This window comes from Pristiophorus japonicus, chromosome 7 (assembly GCF_044704955.1).
Source record: "Pristiophorus japonicus isolate sPriJap1 chromosome 7, sPriJap1.hap1, whole genome shotgun sequence".
Taxonomy (NCBI): Eukaryota; Metazoa; Chordata; class Chondrichthyes; family Pristiophoridae; genus Pristiophorus; species Pristiophorus japonicus.
This window is the reverse complement of record NC_091983.1, coordinates 125,028,941-125,050,962: the sequence shown is the minus strand read 5'-3', so window position 1 is coordinate 125,050,962 and position 22,022 is coordinate 125,028,941. Positions and strand designations below refer to the sequence as shown.

At 44.4% G+C, this 22,022-nt stretch overlaps 1 protein-coding gene across 2 annotated transcripts in view; it reads right to left on the bottom strand.

The window, feature by feature from the left end:
- Positions 1-22,022, bottom strand: part of tbc1d32 (TBC1 domain family, member 32) — a 454,803-nt gene that overhangs the window by 331,384 nt on the left and 101,397 nt on the right. For both annotated transcript variants that reach the window (XM_070885302.1, XM_070885303.1), the window contains exons 11-13: positions 10,842-10,901; positions 4,205-4,301; positions 3,829-3,966 (exon numbers count right to left, since the gene is read on the bottom strand). In XM_070885302.1, coding sequence (XP_070741403.1) covers positions 3,829-3,966; positions 4,205-4,301; positions 10,842-10,901 — 295 coding nt within the window. The remainder of the gene's footprint in view (positions 1-3,828; positions 3,967-4,204; positions 4,302-10,841; positions 10,902-22,022) is intronic.

Sequence of the window (22,022 nt, the reverse complement as noted above, 5' to 3'; positions counted from 1 at the left end):
TTGATAGAGATTGTTGGTAGGTGAGTGATGTGGATGTGGTGCATTCAGCAATGTATGAGGCTAGTGGTGCAGTTGATGGGATATGGCATTTTGAAGATGAATTTACTGACCTTGACCACTTTGTGTGAGGCTATTGAACTTTTTGCGACACTGCATCCAGGTCCTCGGGGCTTGACTCCTGGCATTGACCGCCATGGCTATCTGCTCCTACTGCCTTCCCAAATATTGTCTGGAAGCCCCCCCGTGGATGCAGGACCTCCAGCTCCTCCACCCAGGCTTCCAGTGCAGCTTTAGAGAAACTTGGCGTATGCTCTCTCGCCTGTTACATAAGTCACTCATCTTCCTGCTCAAACTCTCTTCCACAAACAGTTCCAGCACCTACTCCTGCCGGAATGTCCCTCCCCTTTAAGAGGTGCAGGCTGGCTTTAAGTGGCTAGCTTCACACAAACTTGTGCCCTCTACTGAGGCAAGCAACTACTCAACAGCATGTGCAATCATGCAACTAATCATGCAAATTTAGCAGGCAGCACAAAGTTGGCGAGCTGACTTTTTTATTCATTCATGGGATGTGGACTTTGTGGGCAGACACAACATTTGTTGCCAATCCATCGCGAAGCCGTGTGCTGCTCTGCCTGCTGCTCTCTGTATTCAGTTCTCTTTGACGACAGATTCTCAGTGAGCTCCCTTAAGCAACAGTGGATGGCGAACTGGGAGATGTTGCAAATATCTCCAGTTCCAACCTGGAAGGAGCCCGAAGCTTAAAAGTTCATGGCCATGGTCACCTTCACCGCAATGCGGTCCTCGCCCGGCTCTGAGGTTGCACTTGTGACTGCAGTAGGTGGCAGATTCCAGTGACGATGTCCCTCCTCTGCCAGCAACTTGTCCTGCTCTGTGTTGCCTCTGCTCATTCTCCCTGTAATGCTATAATCCAAGGGGAATTCCTATTACTGACTCATGTCTGGAAGCAAGTAGTTTCTGCAGAATCCTTAAAGTCAGTACAAACCCATTCAGCATGCACCACACCACTCCCTCTAGACTTTAGCAACTTTAAGAAACTCTAGAAACCACCAAACACTTGTACAATTGCAGCAAGAGCCAGTAGAAATCAATCAGTAAGTAGTTGATCTCTTTAAATAGCGCTGGGGGGGGAGGGGGGGGGAATTTATCCTGCTGCTGAACGAGTGTTCAACAATGCATGTCTAAAAGAGGGCATTAGCTGGAACGATGAGCTCCAAAATGGCAGCGTTGATATCAAATCAGCATGTCATGATCTGCCTACTCTGCATACTTCCGGAAGGCGCTCTCTGTGCGTGCTAATGTCCTCACCAAGATGGTGTCTGGCCCAGCTTAAACCAGAAGTGTGCAGGAGCTGCAGACGCCATTTTGGAGCCAAGACAGCACTGGCGCTCCTACCCCATTTCGATGGTTTTTACTGCAGCTGTGGTTCAGGTCACCTCTTGAGTGCCATTTGGATCTTTGTTGTTTTTTTTTCCTCGGCTCCAGAAGTCACTATTAATGGGGGTGGTGATAACACTTGAGGGGCAGGTACAGGGCAGTGGCAACACCTGAGGGGCGGAGGTTGGGGGCGGTGCGAAGTGACCGCCGCAATGACATCATCACGGCGCCACGACTCTCCCCTTCACTTAAAGGGGAGAGCCTCCGCGATTTTAAAACTTTGGCCCACCAGGGAGAGTTTTGGCTGGACCAGCGGCCTGGCACCCAAGAGTGGGTGCCAGGCTGCCTGTTGGCAGGCCGGCCAAACCCAGAGGCATAATTGTCGGGCCTACATGGCAGTGGAGGATTTTTAGAGGGGAATGTCGCCGTTAGTGAGGGGGTAAATCGGCGGTGCGCACTATGATGATGCGCATATCACGGATCAGCAGCAGTGGAGCGGTAAGGGGGGATCGGGGCACCGCCGGGAAAACTCGGGAGGGCAATTGGGCTAGCAGCGGCCATTTCACGAAAAGTCGGCGACGACTCCACTCTGCAGCGTGGCCGCCGATAGACCTTACGGAGAGGGGCAATTTCGGCCTCATTGTCTCCAGAAAAATAAGAGACAGGCAGGCATATTAATAGAATGATTAAAGGAGGAAGCAGAAGGAAACAAACAAGTTGAATGATTGCTGGATGATGTAATAAATCATTTCAGTGAAATAAGTGAAAGCAGCATTAAACAAATACAAGAGAATAGCGAGATGATAAGCATAGAAAATCTTCTAAGCCTGGCAGAAACTTGCCCTCACAGTTTTCTGTTTTAAAGCCGAGCACCCCATACCAGGGATCTCCCAACACTGTTGACGTGAAGTGTTTATCAATTACTAAAACAGGTTAACAAATTGCTTATTATTTATAGTTTTTGGAGAAACAACATCTATGCTTAGCCAATTAGCATTTCAATCATCTTTTGCCTCTGCTTTTTAAAAAAAAAAATTTGTTTAAAAATACTTCGCTTTAAACACTTAACCCCGCACCATCGTCATTAATTCCATTACCCTCCCGGGTTACTATCTCAGGCTGAACCTGGCTATTCACAATTTTGCGTCATATTTGAGCCCAAGCTGAGCTTGCGATCCCATATCCTCGGGATCTGAAATGGGCTGTGAAACACTTTGGAATGCCTTGAGGACGTGAAAGGGACTATATAAATTGACGTTCTTTCTTCTAATGCTCGCAAAATTTAACAATGAAAATCCCTAACATAGTGCCATCTACAGGTGTAACAGGTATTTCAGCACTTTTATTTTCCAGAGGACATAGTTGACCCAAGAGTTTCGTATATATATTGAAATTAAATGGCCATCACCTACCATTTTTAATATATAATAGATCTTTAATTTTACTTTAAAAAAAAAATAAAAGCCCAGGCTACAATGACAGGAACATTGAGAATGAGGTCCTGGGTCTGGGAGCAGGGAAAAGTTGTCACAGGGTTCGGCAGGACAGGAGAAAGAGGTCTTGGAGCTGATAGCATTGGGGAGAGGGACACCATCTGGCAGCAATAGGGGAGGGTGGGTTGGACCAAGTTGCATGGAAGTAAAGAAAGTCCCATGGAAAAAATGTGGTTCAACCTCCCTGACCACGTTTGGATCTTCAGCTGCCCTCTTGCTGTGACATCACCAATCACGCTCCTCCCTGACTCACCTCGAACCCAAGAAGCATGTATCCATTGAATTCTCAGCCACAAGCCGCCAGCCCATTCTACAATAGCTTAAAGCACTTATCGTGCTCTCTCCATCTCACTATCCTCCTTCAATACGCTCCTTAAAACAAATCTATCTCTTTGACCAAGCCTTTGGTCACCTGCCCTAATTTCTCCTTATGTGGCTTGATGTCAATTTTCTTTGCCTCATAATAATCCTGTAAAGCGCCTTGGGACGTTTCACTGCGTTAAAGGTGCTACATAAATACAAGTTGTTGTTGTTGTTAGTTTCTTCCCCATGATATCTGCTTCCACCAGGAAGTCCCACTGAAATGGGTATGAAATTTAGCTGTTGCCGGCTCTAAGGCTTGTTGACAGCCTTGTTTTTTTTAAATTCTGCTTCCTCTCTTTGGCCTGTACAAGGCCACACTTTGAGTAATTGCACAGGTCCATGTGTCAAAAAAAAACAGGGGGCTCCCACCACCATTTACTAAGTATTGTATATATGCTACTTCAGTGTCCACCATACAACAATATGCATATTTCTGTATCTCAAATTTCAGATATCGATCGATAAATACACACATTAAAAAACAAAAAGCTACAGGTGAGCTGAAGCAGCTCAGAAGAGACCATCCGGTCATATTTATAAAATTCAAGTTTCAGTAAAACATTTGAATATTTGTTACCTTTTCTGTTTTTCACCTTTACAGGAAATAGTTTTCTACCATGCGTGTACATCAACAGTCTTCCCAGAAGACAAAGTGAATGTATGAAGTAAATGTATTGCAATTCATGTCCTGTGTAGTATGTCCTCCGACCACTGTCTTTAGACACAAAAGAAAAATTATAACTACTGTAAAGCAATCTGCACAAAGAAGGAGAATGAGTTTACTCAATGTTATTCAGTTTGGGGAAAAAAGTCCTATTTTAAAACAATCGTTTTACCACCTTATGCTTTATCTCATGACTTTTAATAAATTAAAAATTATACATAAAAATTAGATCGAGTCTTTTTCAGTGCATTGCTCTCAATACATGATTACAGCTAACAAAGCTACTTACTTAGGTGATACAGCATGGTACATAAATTGTCAGTACCATCATCCTCTAAATTTCTCGAATCAAAGTAATCCAAACACTGGTGAACAGATGCAGTTATCTACACAAAAATATATATGAAAGTTTAAAATTTTCCTATGACATTTCATTTCATCTTAACACTTCAGATTTGAATCATAACACATACACATACATTAAACAATGATGAGAATATTTGCTTTTCTAATGCCAATTATAAAACACAATTACATTTCCTAATTCTTAACACCCTTTGAGATAGGAAAAACATCCTCTTTTTTATCTTCAATTAAATCTTCATAGAATACTTAAAAGTGGTAGTGCCACACAAAACATTTTCAAAATCAAGGCTCCAGCATCACTTAACGGGATGTCACTACATTTCAGGTTTTCCAAGCAGTAGCTTGTGTGGGAGACAAATTGGATCTCTAATTGGAAAAGAAAGTGCTGCGAAATGAGTCAATACTCTGCCTCCGGCTTTCTTTGTGAAACAGTATTTTCACATAGATATTTTAACACTCCAATGAACATAGGCTCTTTTTACAACGTTTCATGTTTCTACTTTCCAACTGGTCACTATGTTATTTAGCAATCATATATGCCAACATTTCTCCCCAATTACATTACATACATCACATACTAACAAAATAAATTCTCCAAGGTACAGTTCCGATGACAATTCCCCCCTAAATAGCTCAAGAAATAAAATTTGTAAAAATTTTAAAAGAAAAGCAGACCTGCCCAAAAACATACGCACCCTTCTACCAAACGCTCCAATAACATTCCCCTCACAAATGACCAATGCATCTTTGTAGCCTAATGAATAGATCCTCCTCTCAAAATTTAAACCATGCCCTGCCCAGCTTAGCCCTGACTTTTAAGCCAAAGCTCTACAACTCCACTGAGCCATGTGGTTCAGTCACTATTACAAAGCAGGCGTAAAAAGCAGAGTTGTACTGTGACACTAATGTGACTGAACTAAGTAAACATACTACAACTTGCGAAAGCCATGGGGGCCAAAATTCAGGGTCCGTAAGGAGGAACGAGGTAGAGAGGCAGCGAGGTTTAGGGAGGGAGTTCCAGGACCCAAACAGCTGAAGGCACGGCCACCGATGGTTGAGCAGTTATAATGAGGGATGTTCAAGAGGACAGAATTTGAGGTACGCAGACATCTTGTGGGATTGTGAGGCTGAAAAAAGATTACAGAGATAGGGAGGGGCAAGGCCATGGAATGATTTGTAAACAAGGATGAAAATTTTGAAATAAGGCATTGATTAACTGGGAGCCAATGTTGGTCAGAGAGCACAGGGGTGATGAGTGATCGTGACTTGGTGCTGCTGAGTTCTGGATGACCTCAAGTTAACGTAGTGTAGAATGTGGGAGACCAGCCAGTGGAATGTGGGAGACGCCTCCTTGGGTGCTAGGCCGCTGGCCCAGCTGAAACCCTCCCTTGTGGCCCGAAGTTCTAAAATCATGGATGCGCTCCCTTTTGAGTGAAGGGGAGAGCCATGGTGATGCGGCGCCGTGATTACATCATTGTGGCAGTCACTCCGCACCGCCCCCAACTTCTGCCCTTCAATTGTTATGTTCAGAATAACTCCACAAGACTGTGTTGTAAGCACAAACCATTGTGACCTTGGTCTCTTTAATGCAATTCCAAAGTGAGGACGTAGCATGGTGGATTGCCTTTTATACTGCTTGCCCAGGGTGCACGTGACCCTTAGGTCTCCCACAGGTGTGCCCCCTGGTGGCAAGTGAGGTTTGCATATATAACATCACTTCCCCTGCCCCCCACCCCACCCCAAAGTCTTGATTAAAAGTTATTTACAGGTTGAGGCGATCTGGCGCTCTAAGTTCCCGGATCGTTCTCCTGAGTTGAAGTCCTGGCATGGGTGAGTTGGTTGGATCATTGCTGCACGGCAGCGCGGCTGGTCTAATCGGACTGTCAGGCATGGTGGGTTCATCCTCGTGGTTGACAGCGAGGTCGATTGCTGGTTGGGTGTGTGTTGGTGGATCATAGATGGTAAAGTCTTCTTCAAACTGTTCTTGGTTGTCAGTGAATCGCAGTTTGGTCTGATCTAAGTGCTTTCTGCACGTTTGCCCATTCAACAGTTTAACAACACTCTATTCCACTCCTTAGCTAAAACAGTGCCATCAATCCATTTCGGGTCATAACCATAATTGAGAACAAACACAGGATCATTAACCTCAGTGTCACATGATACAGCCGCGTGATCGTGGTACACGTGCCACCGGGTTTCTACATGAGCATTGAGATCCGGGTGGACTAAGGAGGGCCTGGTTTTGAGTTCTCTGTTCATTAACAATTCTGTAGGGAGAACCCCAGTGAGCGAGTGGGGGCACGTCCGGTAGCTGAGCAGAACCCGAGATAACCGGGTCTGCAAGGAGCCGTCCGTTACGCATTTCAAGCTCTGCTTGATGGTTTGGACTGCCCGTTCCACTTGACCGTTGGATGCGGGCTTAAATGGGGCAGACCTGACATGCTTAATTACATTGCGGGTCATGAACTCGTTGAATTCCGAGCTGGTGAAACATGGTCCATTGTCACTAACAAGGACGTCGGGCAAACCATGGGTGGCGAACATGGCCCTGAAGCTTTCAATGGTGGCAGTGGACGTACATGATGACATTATTATACATTCAATCCATTTAGAGTAAGTGTCCACTGCTACTAAAAACATCTTCCCTAGAAAAGGGCCAGCAAAATCTACGTGGACCCTGGACCACGGTTTGGAGTGCCATGACCACAGTCTCAGTGGGGCCTCCCTGGGTGCATTGCTCAACTGTGAGCAAGTGTTGCATTGGTGTACGCATGACTCCAATTCGAAGTCAATGGCGGGCCATCAAACGTGTGACCTGGTGATAGCCTTCATCATGACTATGCCTGGGTGGGTACTGTGTAGGTCGCGTATAAATGTTTCCCTGCCTTTTTTTGGCAAAACCACGTGATTCCCCCATAGGAGACAATCCAATTGGATGGACAATTCATCCTTACGTCGGTGGAACGGCTTAATTTCATCCTGCATTTCCCCGGGAACCGCCCACCAGCTCTCATTAAGGATGCAGCTTTTTTCTAGTGATAGCACAGGGTCTTAAGCTGGTCCAGGTCCTGATCTGGCGAATCGTGACGAGTGACCCCTCGCTCTCAAAAGCATCCATTACCAGGAGTCTGTGGGTTGCGCCATTTCCACCCCAGTAGTGGGCAATGGTAGCCGACTGAGGACGTCAGCGCAGGTCTCAGTGCCTGGTCTGTGGCGGATAACATAGTCATACGCAGACAATGTAAGTGCCCATCGTTGGATGCGGGACGAAGCATTGGTGTTTATACTTCACTGCTCTCAGAAAGCAAAGGTAAGTGGTTTGTGGTCGGTTTCAAGCTCAAACCGGAGACCAAATAGGTATTGGTGCATTTTCTTAACCCCGTCTACACATGCTAACGCTTCTTTCTCAACCATACTGTAGGCTCTTCCAGCCTTGGATAAACTTCTGGGCGCATATGCAACCGGTTGCCGTTTGCCTGATACATTTGCTTGCTGTAACACACAATTCACCCCGTACGACGATGTATCACAAGCTAGTACTAAACGTTAACATGGGTCATACAATACAAGTAACTTGTTAGAGCATAGCAGTTTTCTGGCCTTATTAAAGGCTGTCTCTTGAGATTTACCCCAGATCCAGTCGTCACCCATGAGTAGCAATAAATGCAAGGGTTCCAGCAAAGTGCTCAGCCCCGGAAGAAAGTTACCAAAATAGTTGAGTCGTCCCAGGAACGAACGCAGCTCCGTCACATTCTGTGGTCTGGGTGCATTCTTGATGGCCTCCGTCTTGGAGTCCATAGGTCTGATGCCGTCCACCGCAATCTTTCTCCACAGAAATTCGATCTCTGGCGCCAGGAAAACACATTTGGAGCGTTTCAGCCTGAATCCCACTCTGTCCAATCGCTTGAGAACCTCTTCCAGGTTGTGCAAGTGTTCGGTGGTGTTGCGGCCAGTGATCAAGATATCATCTTGAAACACCATGGTGCACGGAACCGATTGCAGCAGAGTCTCCATGTTCCTCTGGAAGATGGCCGCAACCGAGTGAATCCCAAAGGGGCATCTGTGGTACACGAACAGTCCTTTGTGCGTGTTGATGCACGTCAATTTCTTTGACGGTTCAGCCAGCTCCTGTGTCATATAAGCAGAGGTTAGATCTAGCTTGCTGAACGACTTACCCCCTGCTAGCGTTGCAAATAGGTCCTCCGCTTTAGGGAGTGGGTACTGGTTCTGTAATGAGACTCGGTTGATCGTACCCCGCAGATTCTGACCCTCCCATCGCTCTTTAGCAGTGGCATGATTGGACTGGCCCACTCGTTGAACTCGACTGGCGGTATGATTCCCTCTCGTTGAAGTCTGTCCAGCTCGATCTCGACTTTCTCTCGCATCATATATGGGACTGCTCGGGCCTTGTAATGAATGGGCCATGCCCCAGGAACAAGATGGATCTGCACCTTGGCACCTGTGAAGTTGCCGATGCCTGGCTCAAATAACGGCGGGAATTGGTTTAGCACCTGGGCACATGAGGCGTCATCCACAGAAGACAGTGCTTTGATGTTGTCCAAGTTCCATCGGATCTTTCCTAGCCAGCTTCTGCCGAACAGCATTGGGCCATCGCCTGGTACAATCCATTGTTGTAAATCATGCACCATTCCGTCGTATGATACTTTCACTGCCGCATTGCCGATAACAGGTATGAGTTCTTTGATGTAAGTGCGCAGCGTTGTGTGAATCGGGCTCAATTTTAGCCTCTGTGCCTTGTTGCCCCACAGTTTCTCAAAAGACTTCTGGCGCACGATTGATTGACTCGCCCCGTGTCCAATTCCATGGAGACTGGAATGTCATAAAGTTTAACTTTTAACATTATCGGAGGGCTTTTGTTGGTGAAGGTATGTACCCCATACACTTCCTCTTCATCCTCAGGTTGAGTTGCCTCTCCTGCTCGTTCAGCGTGATCCGCGCTGGATTGGTCGTCCTCTGCTGACTCTGCCACGTGCTGAGTCAGAGGTCGTTTGCACATTCGCTGGAGGTGCCCCATTATTCCACAGCCCTTGCACACATAGTGCTTGAATCAACATTGATGGGCTCGATGACTGCCCCCGCAGCGCCAACATGGTGTTAATACTATTCACATCCCACAGCGGTCTCTGAGTCACCCTAGGCCTGGCCTCTACGGTCGTGTAGGCCCTGCCATGTACAGTTCTGCCTGCTCAAGGTATTATTTTATGCACAGTACTTGCCAGTGAGCTTCGATGCTGTGAATATATCTGTTTCGTGTTGTCGCTCGTGGATATGAAAGCCTGGGCTATCGTGATAGTCTTGCTCAGATCTAGGGATTCGGCAGACAGCAGTTTGCAAAGAATGACCTCATGGCCGAATCCAAGCACGAAAATTTCCGCAACATTTCCCCCAAAGATCTGGCAAATTCTCACTGTCCCGCAAGGCATTTTAGGTCGGCGACAAAGCTCGCCACGTTCTGGTCCTCGGAGCGATGGTGCGTGTAAAAGTGATACCTGGCCATTAGGATGCTCTCCTTCGGCTTGAGGTGTTCCCAAACCAGCTTGCACAGCTCTGTGTAAGTCTTGTCCGTTGGTTTGACCGGTGCCAGCAGATTTTTGATGAGGCCATATATCGAAGACCCACATAGGGTGAAGAGAATCGCCCTGCGCTTGATCACCGTTTCAGCCCTGTCCAGCTCGTTGGCCACGAAGTACTGATCGAGGCGCTCAACAAAGGCTTCCCAATCACCATCCTCAACAAATCTCTCAAGAATACAAATGGCAGCCATTACCGCGTGAAAGTTCGTGATCTTTAACTCGTCGCCAATTATTATGTTCAGAATAACTCCACAAGACTGTGTTGTAAGCTCAAACCATTGTGACCTTGGTCTCTTTAATGCAACTCCAAAGTGAGGAAGCAGTATGGTGGATTGCCTTTTATACCTGCTTGCCCAGGGTGAACAGGTAATCCTTAGGTCTCCCACTGGTGTGCCCCTGGTGGCATGTCTTACACATTGGTGAGGTTTGCATACATAACAGTTGTCACTGCCCCTATTAAGAGCGACTTCCGGAGCCAAGGAAAAAAAAACAACAAAGAGCCGAATGTCGCTCAAGAGGCGATCTGAACTGTAGCTGCAGTAAAAACCATCTAAATGTGGTGGGAGCACCCCGTTTCGGGCAGGGGGCAATTTCTACTCCAAAGTTAATAGAGGCAAGCTCTGAATTTAGTTTATATCAATAACTAAGTTCTTATGAGAAGGCTCATGAATATTCTTATTGTGAATCTCCCTTCGAGCATTCCTATATGTTGTGAGAGCATGCATCATCTAACATAATCCATTGGGTCCCCTTTTACTTGTTGCATTTTCTTGTTTATAAATTAATCAATTTAATTCTCTGTTCATTGCATAAATCCAATAAATACAGAAAAAAATCAGCAATCTTGGTGAACAGAAGAACAAGGACCAGCTGGATTTATAAAAGTAATAGTTGTAATTTACTGGAATAGTTGTAACTTATATCAGATGGGAGAAGAAATCCAATTCTTAATTGTGGAACACTTACCAAGGACTTGTATTTATTTTCAAGGAGTCTTAGAACCACTGTTCTGCTGTAGTAACCATGCTGGGAAATGGGAACAAATTGTATTAATCTCCTGAAAGATATTATATCTGATCCTATAGAAACCAACTTACTTTAAGACAATATTATGTGCTTTGTTATTACATATTTTATGTAAATAATGTTTTGGGTATGAGAAATCATTCGTGAAAGACAACTTTGAGTTATCAACAATGATAGATACATTTAACTTCCATTACTCCTAGCACAATTCTGATTCATAAAATGACTTTCTATTACATATTAATTCACAACTGGACACATTTTAATTATGATTTCTGCTAATATTCACATTTAATAATGCTAGGTATGATATATATATATATAAAATATATATTCTAGCTTCATCTATATATCTCTGATTTTACACATTAATACTTTGCTGTAAAAGATCATTTTGTTCCCTAACAATTAAATATTTTTGGTTGCGGCAAAACAGTTGCAAAAAGCTGCTGAGCACATGTACAGATTTGCACATAGATGTTGGACGTGTTAGTTAAAGGCTTCTAATGTCAGGAGACTTAGCTTAAGGCTTATAGTGCAGGGGTTAAAATAAATCATCTGAGATTTGAGTTTAAATCCAGCGAATACGAATACGGATCAAAAAGTCTATGCTCTGTCAACTAGAAAGCTTCATTATGAAATTAATTTGAGAAGCTTCAAACCAGACTTTATTAGGTGTCAATTCACAGCACAAAACTAAATGTCAGATGGTCCATAAGGATGACTGACTCAGGAAACTGAAATGCCATACTGGAGTATCAGTATAGAGGAAGCAATGCCGTACATCCAATGTGTGCAGTCAGAGGTCTGGAAATAACTGAAGCAGACACTGGGGCCTGGACATTAACAGGGGAGGGTTACATAGGTGTGTAAGGGTGGCAGAAGTCTGGATCTCCCCACCTGCAGTGGAATTTTAACTTTGTCCTTGGCAGGTTCTCCGCCCGGAAGTCAGCCTGATTGACAGGCTTGGCTTCCAGTCGGACAGGGAGGACTTCCGAGCAGGCCGTAGAAGCAAGTAGGCCCAATCCACATACCCGGCAGGGGTTTGGGTCAGATCTCTGACCTCAGAGGTTTTTGTATGGTGGGCAGGTGGAGCTTGGGGGCCCGAGGGTAGCACTCCTACTCCCTGTTCCTCCTGGCCCATAAGCAGTGCTGTAAAAGCAGTTACATTCTCCCTGAAGTTTTCTTTGTCTCCCTTCAGTTGCCAGATTTCCTGAGGCCCGAGAAACCCAGCCAGCTCTGTTAAACCTGCAAACTCAGGTTAAATCAGAGGCTGCCAGCCTCATTAAAATATTTAAATTGCCATATTGCCAACCTGCCTCCTGGGAGTCGGTTGGCTGCCCGGCCCTTGTCCCGTCTCCGTTAAACCCAGAAGTGGACAGGTTGGAATCAGGATTCAGATTTTTTAAATGTTAACGTCTAACCCGATCCCAACCCACCTATTTTTGGGTGTTAAAATTTGGCCCTGGCTGTCAAAAGTTTTCTGATTACTAACACAGACAATGTTTACCTCAAATACAAGTTTCAACTCTTAAGTTTTTGATACCGAAGTAACTTTATATGGACTGAGGCACAAACACTATAAATGAGGTGATTTTCTATACGCAGTGCAACTGCAACAATAAAAAATATAACTTTAATTTGTGTAGCACCATTAACATAAAATTGTCCCGAGGTACTTCATAGATGGGCACTGAAAATGGATGCCAAGCCAGGGAGAAGGAGGCATTAGGAGATATGACTCAAGAGATGGGTTTTGACAAGTATTTTAAAGGTGCAGAAAAAACAGAACAGGTGGAATCTATGGAGAGAGATCCAAAGATCAGAACCTATACGGCTGAAGGGTCCACCACCAATGGTGGGATGGAGGTTGATCAAAGGAGCAAAGCAGTTGGGAACTGTTATAGGACTGGAGGATTTTGCAGAGATAGGATGGGGTAAAGATATGAAAAGGAATATGTAGACAAAAATGCAAATTTTAAATTTAACATGCTGGAGCACAAAAAGCCAATGGAAGGCGAGAGGTGAATGAGAATTGGTCAAGCTGGAATTCATAGAGGGATAAGGATGGGAGTTTTTGTCATAATACTCCTGTGAAGCGCCTTGGGACATTTTACTACGTTAAAGGCACTATATAAATACAAGCTGTTGTTTAGCAAGGAGAGTACTAGAATAATGGAGACTGGAAATGACAAAAGCATATATAAGGATTTCAACAGCAGAGGTGAGGAGAATAATTCTCTCTTTAAAAAAACTGGGTTTAGTAATTTTAATGAATGTTGGCTTCACCAAGGGAGTGTGTCAGTGCTGAGGAATTAAACATTTCTTATTTCTGTACCAGGGTTATCATTAAAACTGATTTAAAAAATCTTCCATGACATTGCCTGATTTAAAAAATCTTCCATGACATTGCTTGAACAATGAGCTACATTTCCAACCCGAGTACAATGCTCCATAAGTTACCATTGCAACAATTCTATTTTCTGCAACAGCTATTCTTATGACATCTTGATATGTGATTTGAAATTAAGACAAATTAAGGTAGCTTTTTCATTATGGACTTGTGTCCATTAACAAGACGGAGACGTCTGAAACTCAATTTAGGTAGGATTCTTACATCCCAAGTTTCATCCCAGCAGGATAGATTCCAATCTGATCCCAGAGTTGAATGAATAATAATCCAATCACTGCAACATCCAGTAACGTTAATAAATCCTAAAGATAAGCTTTCTTGATAAACTACTTACAATATTAATTTTTCATAAAAAATTTGACTTTTTGAAAGTAGTGCCTTTATTTTAATTGACAAAATGCTTGTGCTGATTCTGTTGCCTTGAGTGGATTTAAGTAAATTCTACAAGCCAAAGCAGTCAGGTTGCAAGAGGTCAGTAGAGAAGGCAGTGAGGAAATGATGTACGGTCTGAGAACTGCATTTAGACGCTGAAGTTAACTTGAAACTACTTTTAGTCGTTTGATATTCTGAGTCCTTTGAGTCACTTATTATGTCAGGACAGTGCAAAGCAGTAAATGCTGACGTATAGCATCTAAAACGGAGTGCACTTAAACAGTGTTGAATTTGAGAATTTGGAGAGAGTAGGAATTTGGAGCAGAGGGGGAGTGAGGTGCTGCTTTTTGCCTCCAATACTTGGGAGTGCTTTGTGTTACAAGTAAATATTTAGGCGGTGAAATTCGGTTACGCCTGTTTAGGGGTGGTAACTGAGGGGAGGCGGGACTTCGTCGCTTGCTCCACTTCCCTTTGGGCGGATTCGGGGACGCTACTCGGGCTGGTTTGGCAGTGCTATGCACGCCCCACCCCCTCCGTTAAAGGGGAGGGACACTGCGAACTCTGCAGGCCATCCGAAGGCCTCCACTGGGCCACCAGGGCTAAGGGATGCCGTGGCCACAGCTTGGCACCCAGACTGAATGCCGGGTTGCACAATGGCGGCCTAGACCCCAAGAAAGGAGTGGCAAAAGGGCTGACCAGTGAGTCAGGAGAAACACAAAGATGGCGGCGTGTGGCCCAGTTCGCCTCACAGGGCGCTAGCCAATTTCTGCCACGGGGCAGATAGAGGCCGCTATGAGGTGAAGCAGTTGCTGAGCACGTCGGTAACGTCATCCGCTAACTCCCGCGCAATTTCACGGGAGCCGGTAGCACTCCTCGGGAGGTGTTAAAGGAGAATTTCGGCCCCTTAATCTCATCTACCTAGAAATTAAACTAGTAATTAGTTTAAAAACTAAACTGTAAGCTAAGTTAATTAAATACATAGGGGGAGAAATTGGCCAGCCTTGCGCACGTTTTTTCGGCGATATTTCGCTTTTTTTGTCGGTAAAAGGTACTCACCTAAATTGACCAAAGTTAACAAATGGCGCTTTTGAAATAGCACCGAAAAGTGGATCGACCACGTGCAACACCAAAAATAAAACGCACCACTTAAAATTGGCCATTCGGCGAACCAGTACTCAGGGTGAAAAAAAAACGCCTGAAAAAGCCTGCGTTGAAGCCCCAGAAACAGTATGAAGACCAACAAAAAAGATAAATTGAAGTTTTTATTTTTTAATTCTTTTTCAGCGATTCATTAGCTAAGTGTATATTGAACGTTTTCAGATTGTTTATGTTTTGATTTTTGCAATTTTTTTTGTGTATGTTTTCTCCCCGCCCAGGGCCTGTATTTTTGGCGGTGATAGGCCTCGGGCTAAAGTTGACAAGGACCGCAGTTTCCACCGCGAATCCTCGTGCAACGCCGATTTTTTACTGTTGGCTGCATTTTTTTGCCAATTTTACCCCCTTAAAATATGGCAACGTTTTTTGGGATATTTTTGCCATAAAGTAACGGGAAAAAAACAGTATCGCCAAAAACTGAATTTCTAGCCCATAATCTTTAACTAAATAATTAAAACCTTGCAGTTGGTATGCCACTAATGCAGCATATGGGAGCTTGTGGAAACATTGCGATCCTGGACGAGCACGTCTGCAGTAAGTGTCTGCAACTCAAGGAACTTCAGCTCAGGTTGTTGAGCTGGAGTCCAAGGTACAGACATTGCGGGGCATCAGGGAGGGGGAGAGTTATCTGGACACTTTGATCCAGGAGGCAGTCACACTCCTTAGGTTTGTTAGTAGTACACGTCTGGTTACTGGTCAGGAACAGGAGGGTGTGACTGCAACTCAGGCAGGTAAGGGGACCCCAGGGGCAGTGGTGGAGGAGTCTCAGCCTTTGCCCTTAGCCAACAGGTTTGAGGTTCTTCCTGCCTGTTTTGATGAGGGCAAGGTCTACAGGATGGATGACCAAACTGATCACGGCACCGTGGTACAGGAGGCCATTCAAGTGGGGGGAGTGAAAAGGAATGTTGTAGTGGTTGAGGACAATATAGTCAAGGGGAATAGATAATGTTCACTGCAACCGTGATCGGGAGTTCTGAAGGCAGTGTTATCTACCTGGTGCCAGGGTTAACGATATCACCTCGCGGCTGGAGAAGAATTTGGAGTGGAAGGATCCAGTTGTCGTGGTCCATGTACTAACAACATAGGTAGAATTATGAATGAGGTTCTGTTGAGTTTGAGGAGCTAGGGTCCAAATTAAAAAGCAGAATCTCAAAGGGGATAATCTCTGGATTGTTACCTGAGCCACGTGCAAATTAGTATAGGGACAAGCAGATCAGAGAGTTAAATGCGTGGCTCAAAGAGTGGTGCATGAGGAAGGGGTTTCAATTCATGGGGCACTGGCACCAGTACTGGGGAAAGAGGGAGCTTGTTCCGTTGGGATGGTCTCCACTTAAACCAAGCTGGGAACAATGTACTGGCGAATCAAATAATATGACTGTAGATAGGGCTTTAAACTAAAAAAGGTGGAGGCGGGAGGGAGGGTCAGATGAAGGGAAATTTATAAATCTAAAGAGAAAAATTAAGGCAATGGAGCAGGATAGTGATTTGGGTAAAGATAAGGGGGCCGAAATTGGCCACTGCCCAAAACGAGGCACACCTACCGTTTTTGATGTATTCTGGCCGCCCCGTCAAACCGCTGAAATTCAGCAGTTCGGGTTTTTTTCGTGCAGGGCGGAAGTGGCCTCATGATGGGTGCACAAGTGGGGAAGGGGCGTAGTGGTGGTCATTAGCAGAGCGGAAGTGAGGGCAGGGCGAAGTGACCGACGCTGCACAGCATCAGTGCCGCGCTGATGACATCATCGCGCTGGAGGCCATTCCACACCGACCAGTGGCCGCCGCTTTCAGATGGCCAGAGGCCTTATAGAAAGGGGAAATTTTAGCTCTAAGCAGTGTGTGACACAAAGGGACACAGAGTTTATAGATAATCTTGCATCAGTGGATAAGGTGAAAGCAAGGAATAATGGTAAAAGGTTAAAACTAAAGGCTCTTTACCTGAATGCAGGAAGCATTCGTAACAAGATAGACGAGTTAATGGCACAAATAGTGATAAATGGATATGATCTAATAGCCATTACAGAGACATGGTTGCAAGGTTACCAGGATTAGGAACTAAATATTCCAGGGTACTTGATGTATCGAAAAGACCGGCAGGCTGGAACAAGAGGGGGGAGAAAGTAGCCCCGATAATAAAGGGTGACATAAGGACTAGTGAGAAAGGATCATGGCTCAGAAGATAAGGAAGTAGAATCAGTATGGGTAGAGATAAGAAATAACAAGGGGCATAAAACAGTGGTGGGCGTAGTTTACAGGCCCACTAACAGTAACTAAACCATTGGACAGAGTAGTAATCAGGAATAATAAGAGCTTGTAACAAAAGTAATACAATAATCGTGAGTGACTTTAATCTGCATGTAGATTGGGCAAATCAAATTGGCTAGGGTAGTCTGGAGGATGAGTTCATGGAATGTATTCGAGACAGTTTCCTGGAATACGTCATAGAACCAACCAGGGAACAGGCTATTTTAGATCTTGTCTTGTGCAATGAGACAGGGTTAATTAGTAATCTTATACTAAAGAATCCTCTAGGGAAGAGTGATCATGTGATAGAATTTCACATTGAGTTTGAAAGTGACATTCTTAAGTCCGATACTAGAGCTTTAAACATAAACAAAGCCGATTATGTTGGTAATAGATTGGGAAATTAGATTAAAAGGTATGAAAGTAGATAAATAGTGGCAATCATTTAAAGAAAATTCCTAAATTTTCAACGAATACAGATTCCATTGAAAAATAAAAACTCTACGGGAAAAGTGATTCATCCGTGGCTAGTTAAAGAAGTTAAGAAACTATTAGATTAAATGAAGAGGCTTATAATGTTGTAAAGAAGTAAGCCTGAGAATTGAGAGCTTTAGAAACTAGCAAAGAATGACCATAAAATTGATTTAAAAAAGGGTGGCAATGGGGTGAGAGTAAATTAGCAAGAAATATAAAAATAGATTGTCAGAGCTTCTACAAGTATGTAAACAAGGAGAGTGGCAAAAATAAGCGTTGGTCCCTTCGAGGCTGAGACAGGAGAAATTATATTGGGGAACAAGGAAATGGCAGAGACATTAAACAAATATTTTGTATCTGTCGTCACAGTAGAAAACACAAAAAGTACATCAAAAATAGTGGGGAATCAACAAGAACAACTTAGTTCCATTAATACGATGTCTTCACATATACTGATTTCTTTAAGTTCCTCATTTTCTTTAGACCCTTGGTTCCCCATTACTTCTGGAATGTTTTTTGTGTCTTCTACTATGAAGACAACAACAACAACTTTTATTTATATAGCACTTTTAATATAGTAAAACATCCCAAGGCGCTTCACAGCAGTGTTATAAGACAAAACAAATAAATTTGACACCGAGTTACATAAGAAGAAATGACGGCAGATGACCAAAAGCTTGGTTAAAGAGGTAGGTTTTAAGGAGCATCTTAAAAGGAGGAAAGAAAGGTAGAGAGGCGGAGAGGTTTAGGGAGGGAGTTCCAGAACTCAGGACCCAAACAGCTGAAGGCACGGCCACTGATGGTTGAGCAGTTATAATCAGGGATGCTCAAGAGGGCAGAATTTGACATCTCGTGGGGTTGTGAGGCTAAAAGAGATTATTGAGATTGGGAGAGGCGAGGCCATGGAGGGATTTGAAAACAAAGATGAGAATTTGAAATCGAGGCACTGATTAACCGGGAGCCAATGTAGGTCAGCGAGCACAGGGGTGATGGATGATCGGGACTTGGTGCGAGTTAGGACACGGGCTGCTGAATTTTGGATGACCTCAGGTTTACGTAGGGTAGAATATGGGAGGCCAGCCAGGAGTGTATTGGAGTAGTGGAAACAAAGTCTAGTGGTAACAAAGACATGGATGAGGGTTTCAGCAGCAGAAGAGCTGAGGCGGGGCGGGCAATGTTACGGAGGTGGAAATAGGCAGTTTCAGTTATGCTGCGGAAGCTCATTTCAGGGTCAATTATGACACCTAGGTTGCGAACAGTCTGGTTTAGCCTCAGATAGACGATAGGGAGAGGGATGGAATCAGTGGCTAGGGAACGCAGTTTGTGGTGGGTACAAAGACAATGGCTTCGATCTTCCCAATATTTAATTGGAGAAAATTTCTGCTCACCAGTACTGGATGTCGGACAAATAATCTGGCAATTTAGACAATGGAGGGGTCGAGAGAAGTGATGGTGAGGTAGAGCTGGGTGTCGCCAGCGTACATGTGGAAACTGATTCCATGTTTTCGGATGATATCGCCAAGTGGCAGCATATAGATGAGAAATAGGAGGGGGCCAAGGATAGATCCTTGGGGGATACCAGAGGTAACGATGCGGGAGTGGGAAGAGAAGCCATTGCAGGAGATTTTCTGATTACAATTAGTTAGATAAGAATGGAACCAGGCGAGTGCAGTCCCACCCAGCTGAATGATGGTGGAGAGCACTTGGAGGAGGATGGATTGGTCAACAGTGTCAAAGGCTGCAGACAGGTCCAGGAGGATGAGGAGAGATAGTTTACCTTTGTCACAGTCACAATGGATGCCATTTGTGACTTTGATGAGAGCCGTTTCAGTACTGTGGCAGGGGCAGAAACCGGATTGAAGGGATTCAAACATGGAGTTCCGGGAAAGATGGTCATGGATTTGGGAGGCGACAAGTTCAAGGACCTTGGAGAGGAAAGGGAGATTGGAGATGAGGCAGTAGCTAGCAAGCACAGTGGGGTCAAGGGTTTTTTTTGTGGAGAGGGGTGATGACCGCAGATTTGAAGGAGAGGCGGACAGTACCTGAGGAGAGAGAATCGTTAACAATGTTGACGTTAACATGGGAGCCAAAAAGGAAGTTGGGTGGTCAGCAGTTTAGTGGAAATAGGATCAAGGGAGCAAGAAGTGGGTCTCATGGACAAGAAACTAGAGAAAGGTGCGACTTTAGAGCTAAAGCAGGGGTGGGGGGGGGGGGGGGGGTGGGGAGGGGGAGCCTCAGAGGAAGTTTGGAGGCGAATGTGATGAAGACAGGGGAGAGGGATTTAAGAGGACGGTTAGTAGTAGAGACTAGTAGCCAGAATGATCCTGGAATAGTGAGCAGATTTTGTAGACAAGAGTAGGACCCGATAATGTTTTATGTGGTCCAGGCAGATCTGGCGGTGAATGGCTAAACTAGTTGTCCGCCATGTCCGTTCAAGTCTGAGCCCCTTGGACTTGAGGGAACGAAGATGAGGGCTGTCCCAGAGGGAACGGCCAGGGTGAGAGAGAGTAATGGTTTTTAAAAGGGACTAGGGCATCAAACTTGGTGGTGAGGGTGTGCTGGAGCAGATCGAAGGCTGCAGAAATGTTGTGGTGAAAGGAGGGCCAACGGTTGGACAGTTTCGAGTTGATAAGTGCAGTTGTAAGAGAGTTTTTTCCAGGGTGGATGCAGAATCAATGGGCTAATGAGAGCGAGGAACTTAAGTAATTAACATCAGTAAAGTAAAAGTACTTGAGAAACTAATGAGACTAAAAGCCAACAAATCCCCTGGACCTGATGGCCTACATCCTAGGGTTCTAAACGAGAAGGCTGCAGAGATAGTGGATGCAGAGATAGTGGATACAGAGATAGTGAATGCATTGGTTGTGATCTTCCAACATTCCCAGATTCAGGAACAGTCCTAACAGATTGGAAGGTAGCAAATGTTAACCCCACTATTCAAGAAAGGAATGAGAGAGAAAACGGAACTACAGGCCAGTTAGCCTGACATCAGTCATCAGGGAAATGCAGGAATCCATTATTAAGGAAGTGGTAACAGGATACTTTGGAAATTATAATCTGAATGGGAAGAGTCAACATGGTTTTATGAAATGTAGATTGTGTTTGACAAATTTATTAAGAATTTTTTTAAGGATATAACTAGCAGGGTAGATAATGAGAAACCACTGGATGTAGTATATTTGGATTTCCAAAAGGCATTCGATAAGGTGCTACATAAAAGGATGTTAAGCAAGATAAGGTGACATGGGGTTGGGGTAATGTATTAGCATGAATAAAGATTGGTTAACAGACAGGAAACAGAGTAGAAATAAACGGGTCATTTTTAGATTGACAGGCTGTAACTAGTGGGGTGCCGCAAGAATCAGTGCTTGGGCCTCAGCTATTTACAATCTATATTAATGAGTTTGATGAAGAGACTGAGTGCAATGTTTCCAAGTTTGCTGACGATACAAAGCTCGATGGGAAAGAAAGATGTGAGGAGGATACAAAGAGCCTGCAAAGGAATACAGACAGGTTAAGTGAGTGGCCAATAAGGTGACAGATGGAGTATAATGTGGGGAAATGTGAGGCTGTTCACTTTTGTGGGAAGAATAGAAAAACTGAATATTTTTAAATGGTGAGAAACTATCAAATGTTGATATTCAGAGATTTGCATGTCCCAGTACAAGAAACACAAAGAGTTAGCATGCACATACAGCAAGCAATTAGGAAGACAAATGGCATGTTAGCCTTCATTGCTAGAGAATTGGAGTACAAGAGCAAGGAAATCTTGCTAAAGTTGTGCAGGGCTCTAGTGAGAGCACACCTGGAGTACTGTGCACAGCTTTGGTCTCCTTATTTAAGGAAGAATATACTTGCCTTAAAGGCAGTGCAATGAAGGTTCACTGGATTTATTCCTGGGATGACAAGGTTGTCCTATAAGGAGAGATTGAGTAGATTGGGCCTATACTCTCTGGAGTTTAGAAGAATGAGAGGTGATCTAATTGAAACATATAGGATTCTATCTGGGGGGTTGGCAGGATAGATGCTGAGAGATTGTTCCCCTGGTTGGAGAGCCTAGAACTAAGGGGCACAGTCTCAGGATAAGGGGCTGGCCTTTAAGACTGAAATGAGGAGGAACTTCTTCACTCAGAGGGTTGTGAATCTTTGGAATTCTCTGCCCGAAAGTGCTATGGATGCTCAGTCGTTGAGTATATTCAAGGCTGAGACAAATAGATTTTTGGATTCCAGAGGAATCAAGGGACATGGGGATAGGGCAGAAAAGTGGAGATTGAAGATCAGCCATGATCTTACTGAATGGTGGAGCAAGCTCAAGCGGTCATATGGTCTACTCCTGCTCCTAATTCTTACGTTCTTATGTAGCAGTGTTGTTCAGAACTTGCGGAAGTTTCTGGATACCAAGGGTGTTCAGGAGAACGACAGATGTTAAGATGTTTCTGCAATTGGACTTTCTCCTTTGTTCCATTTGT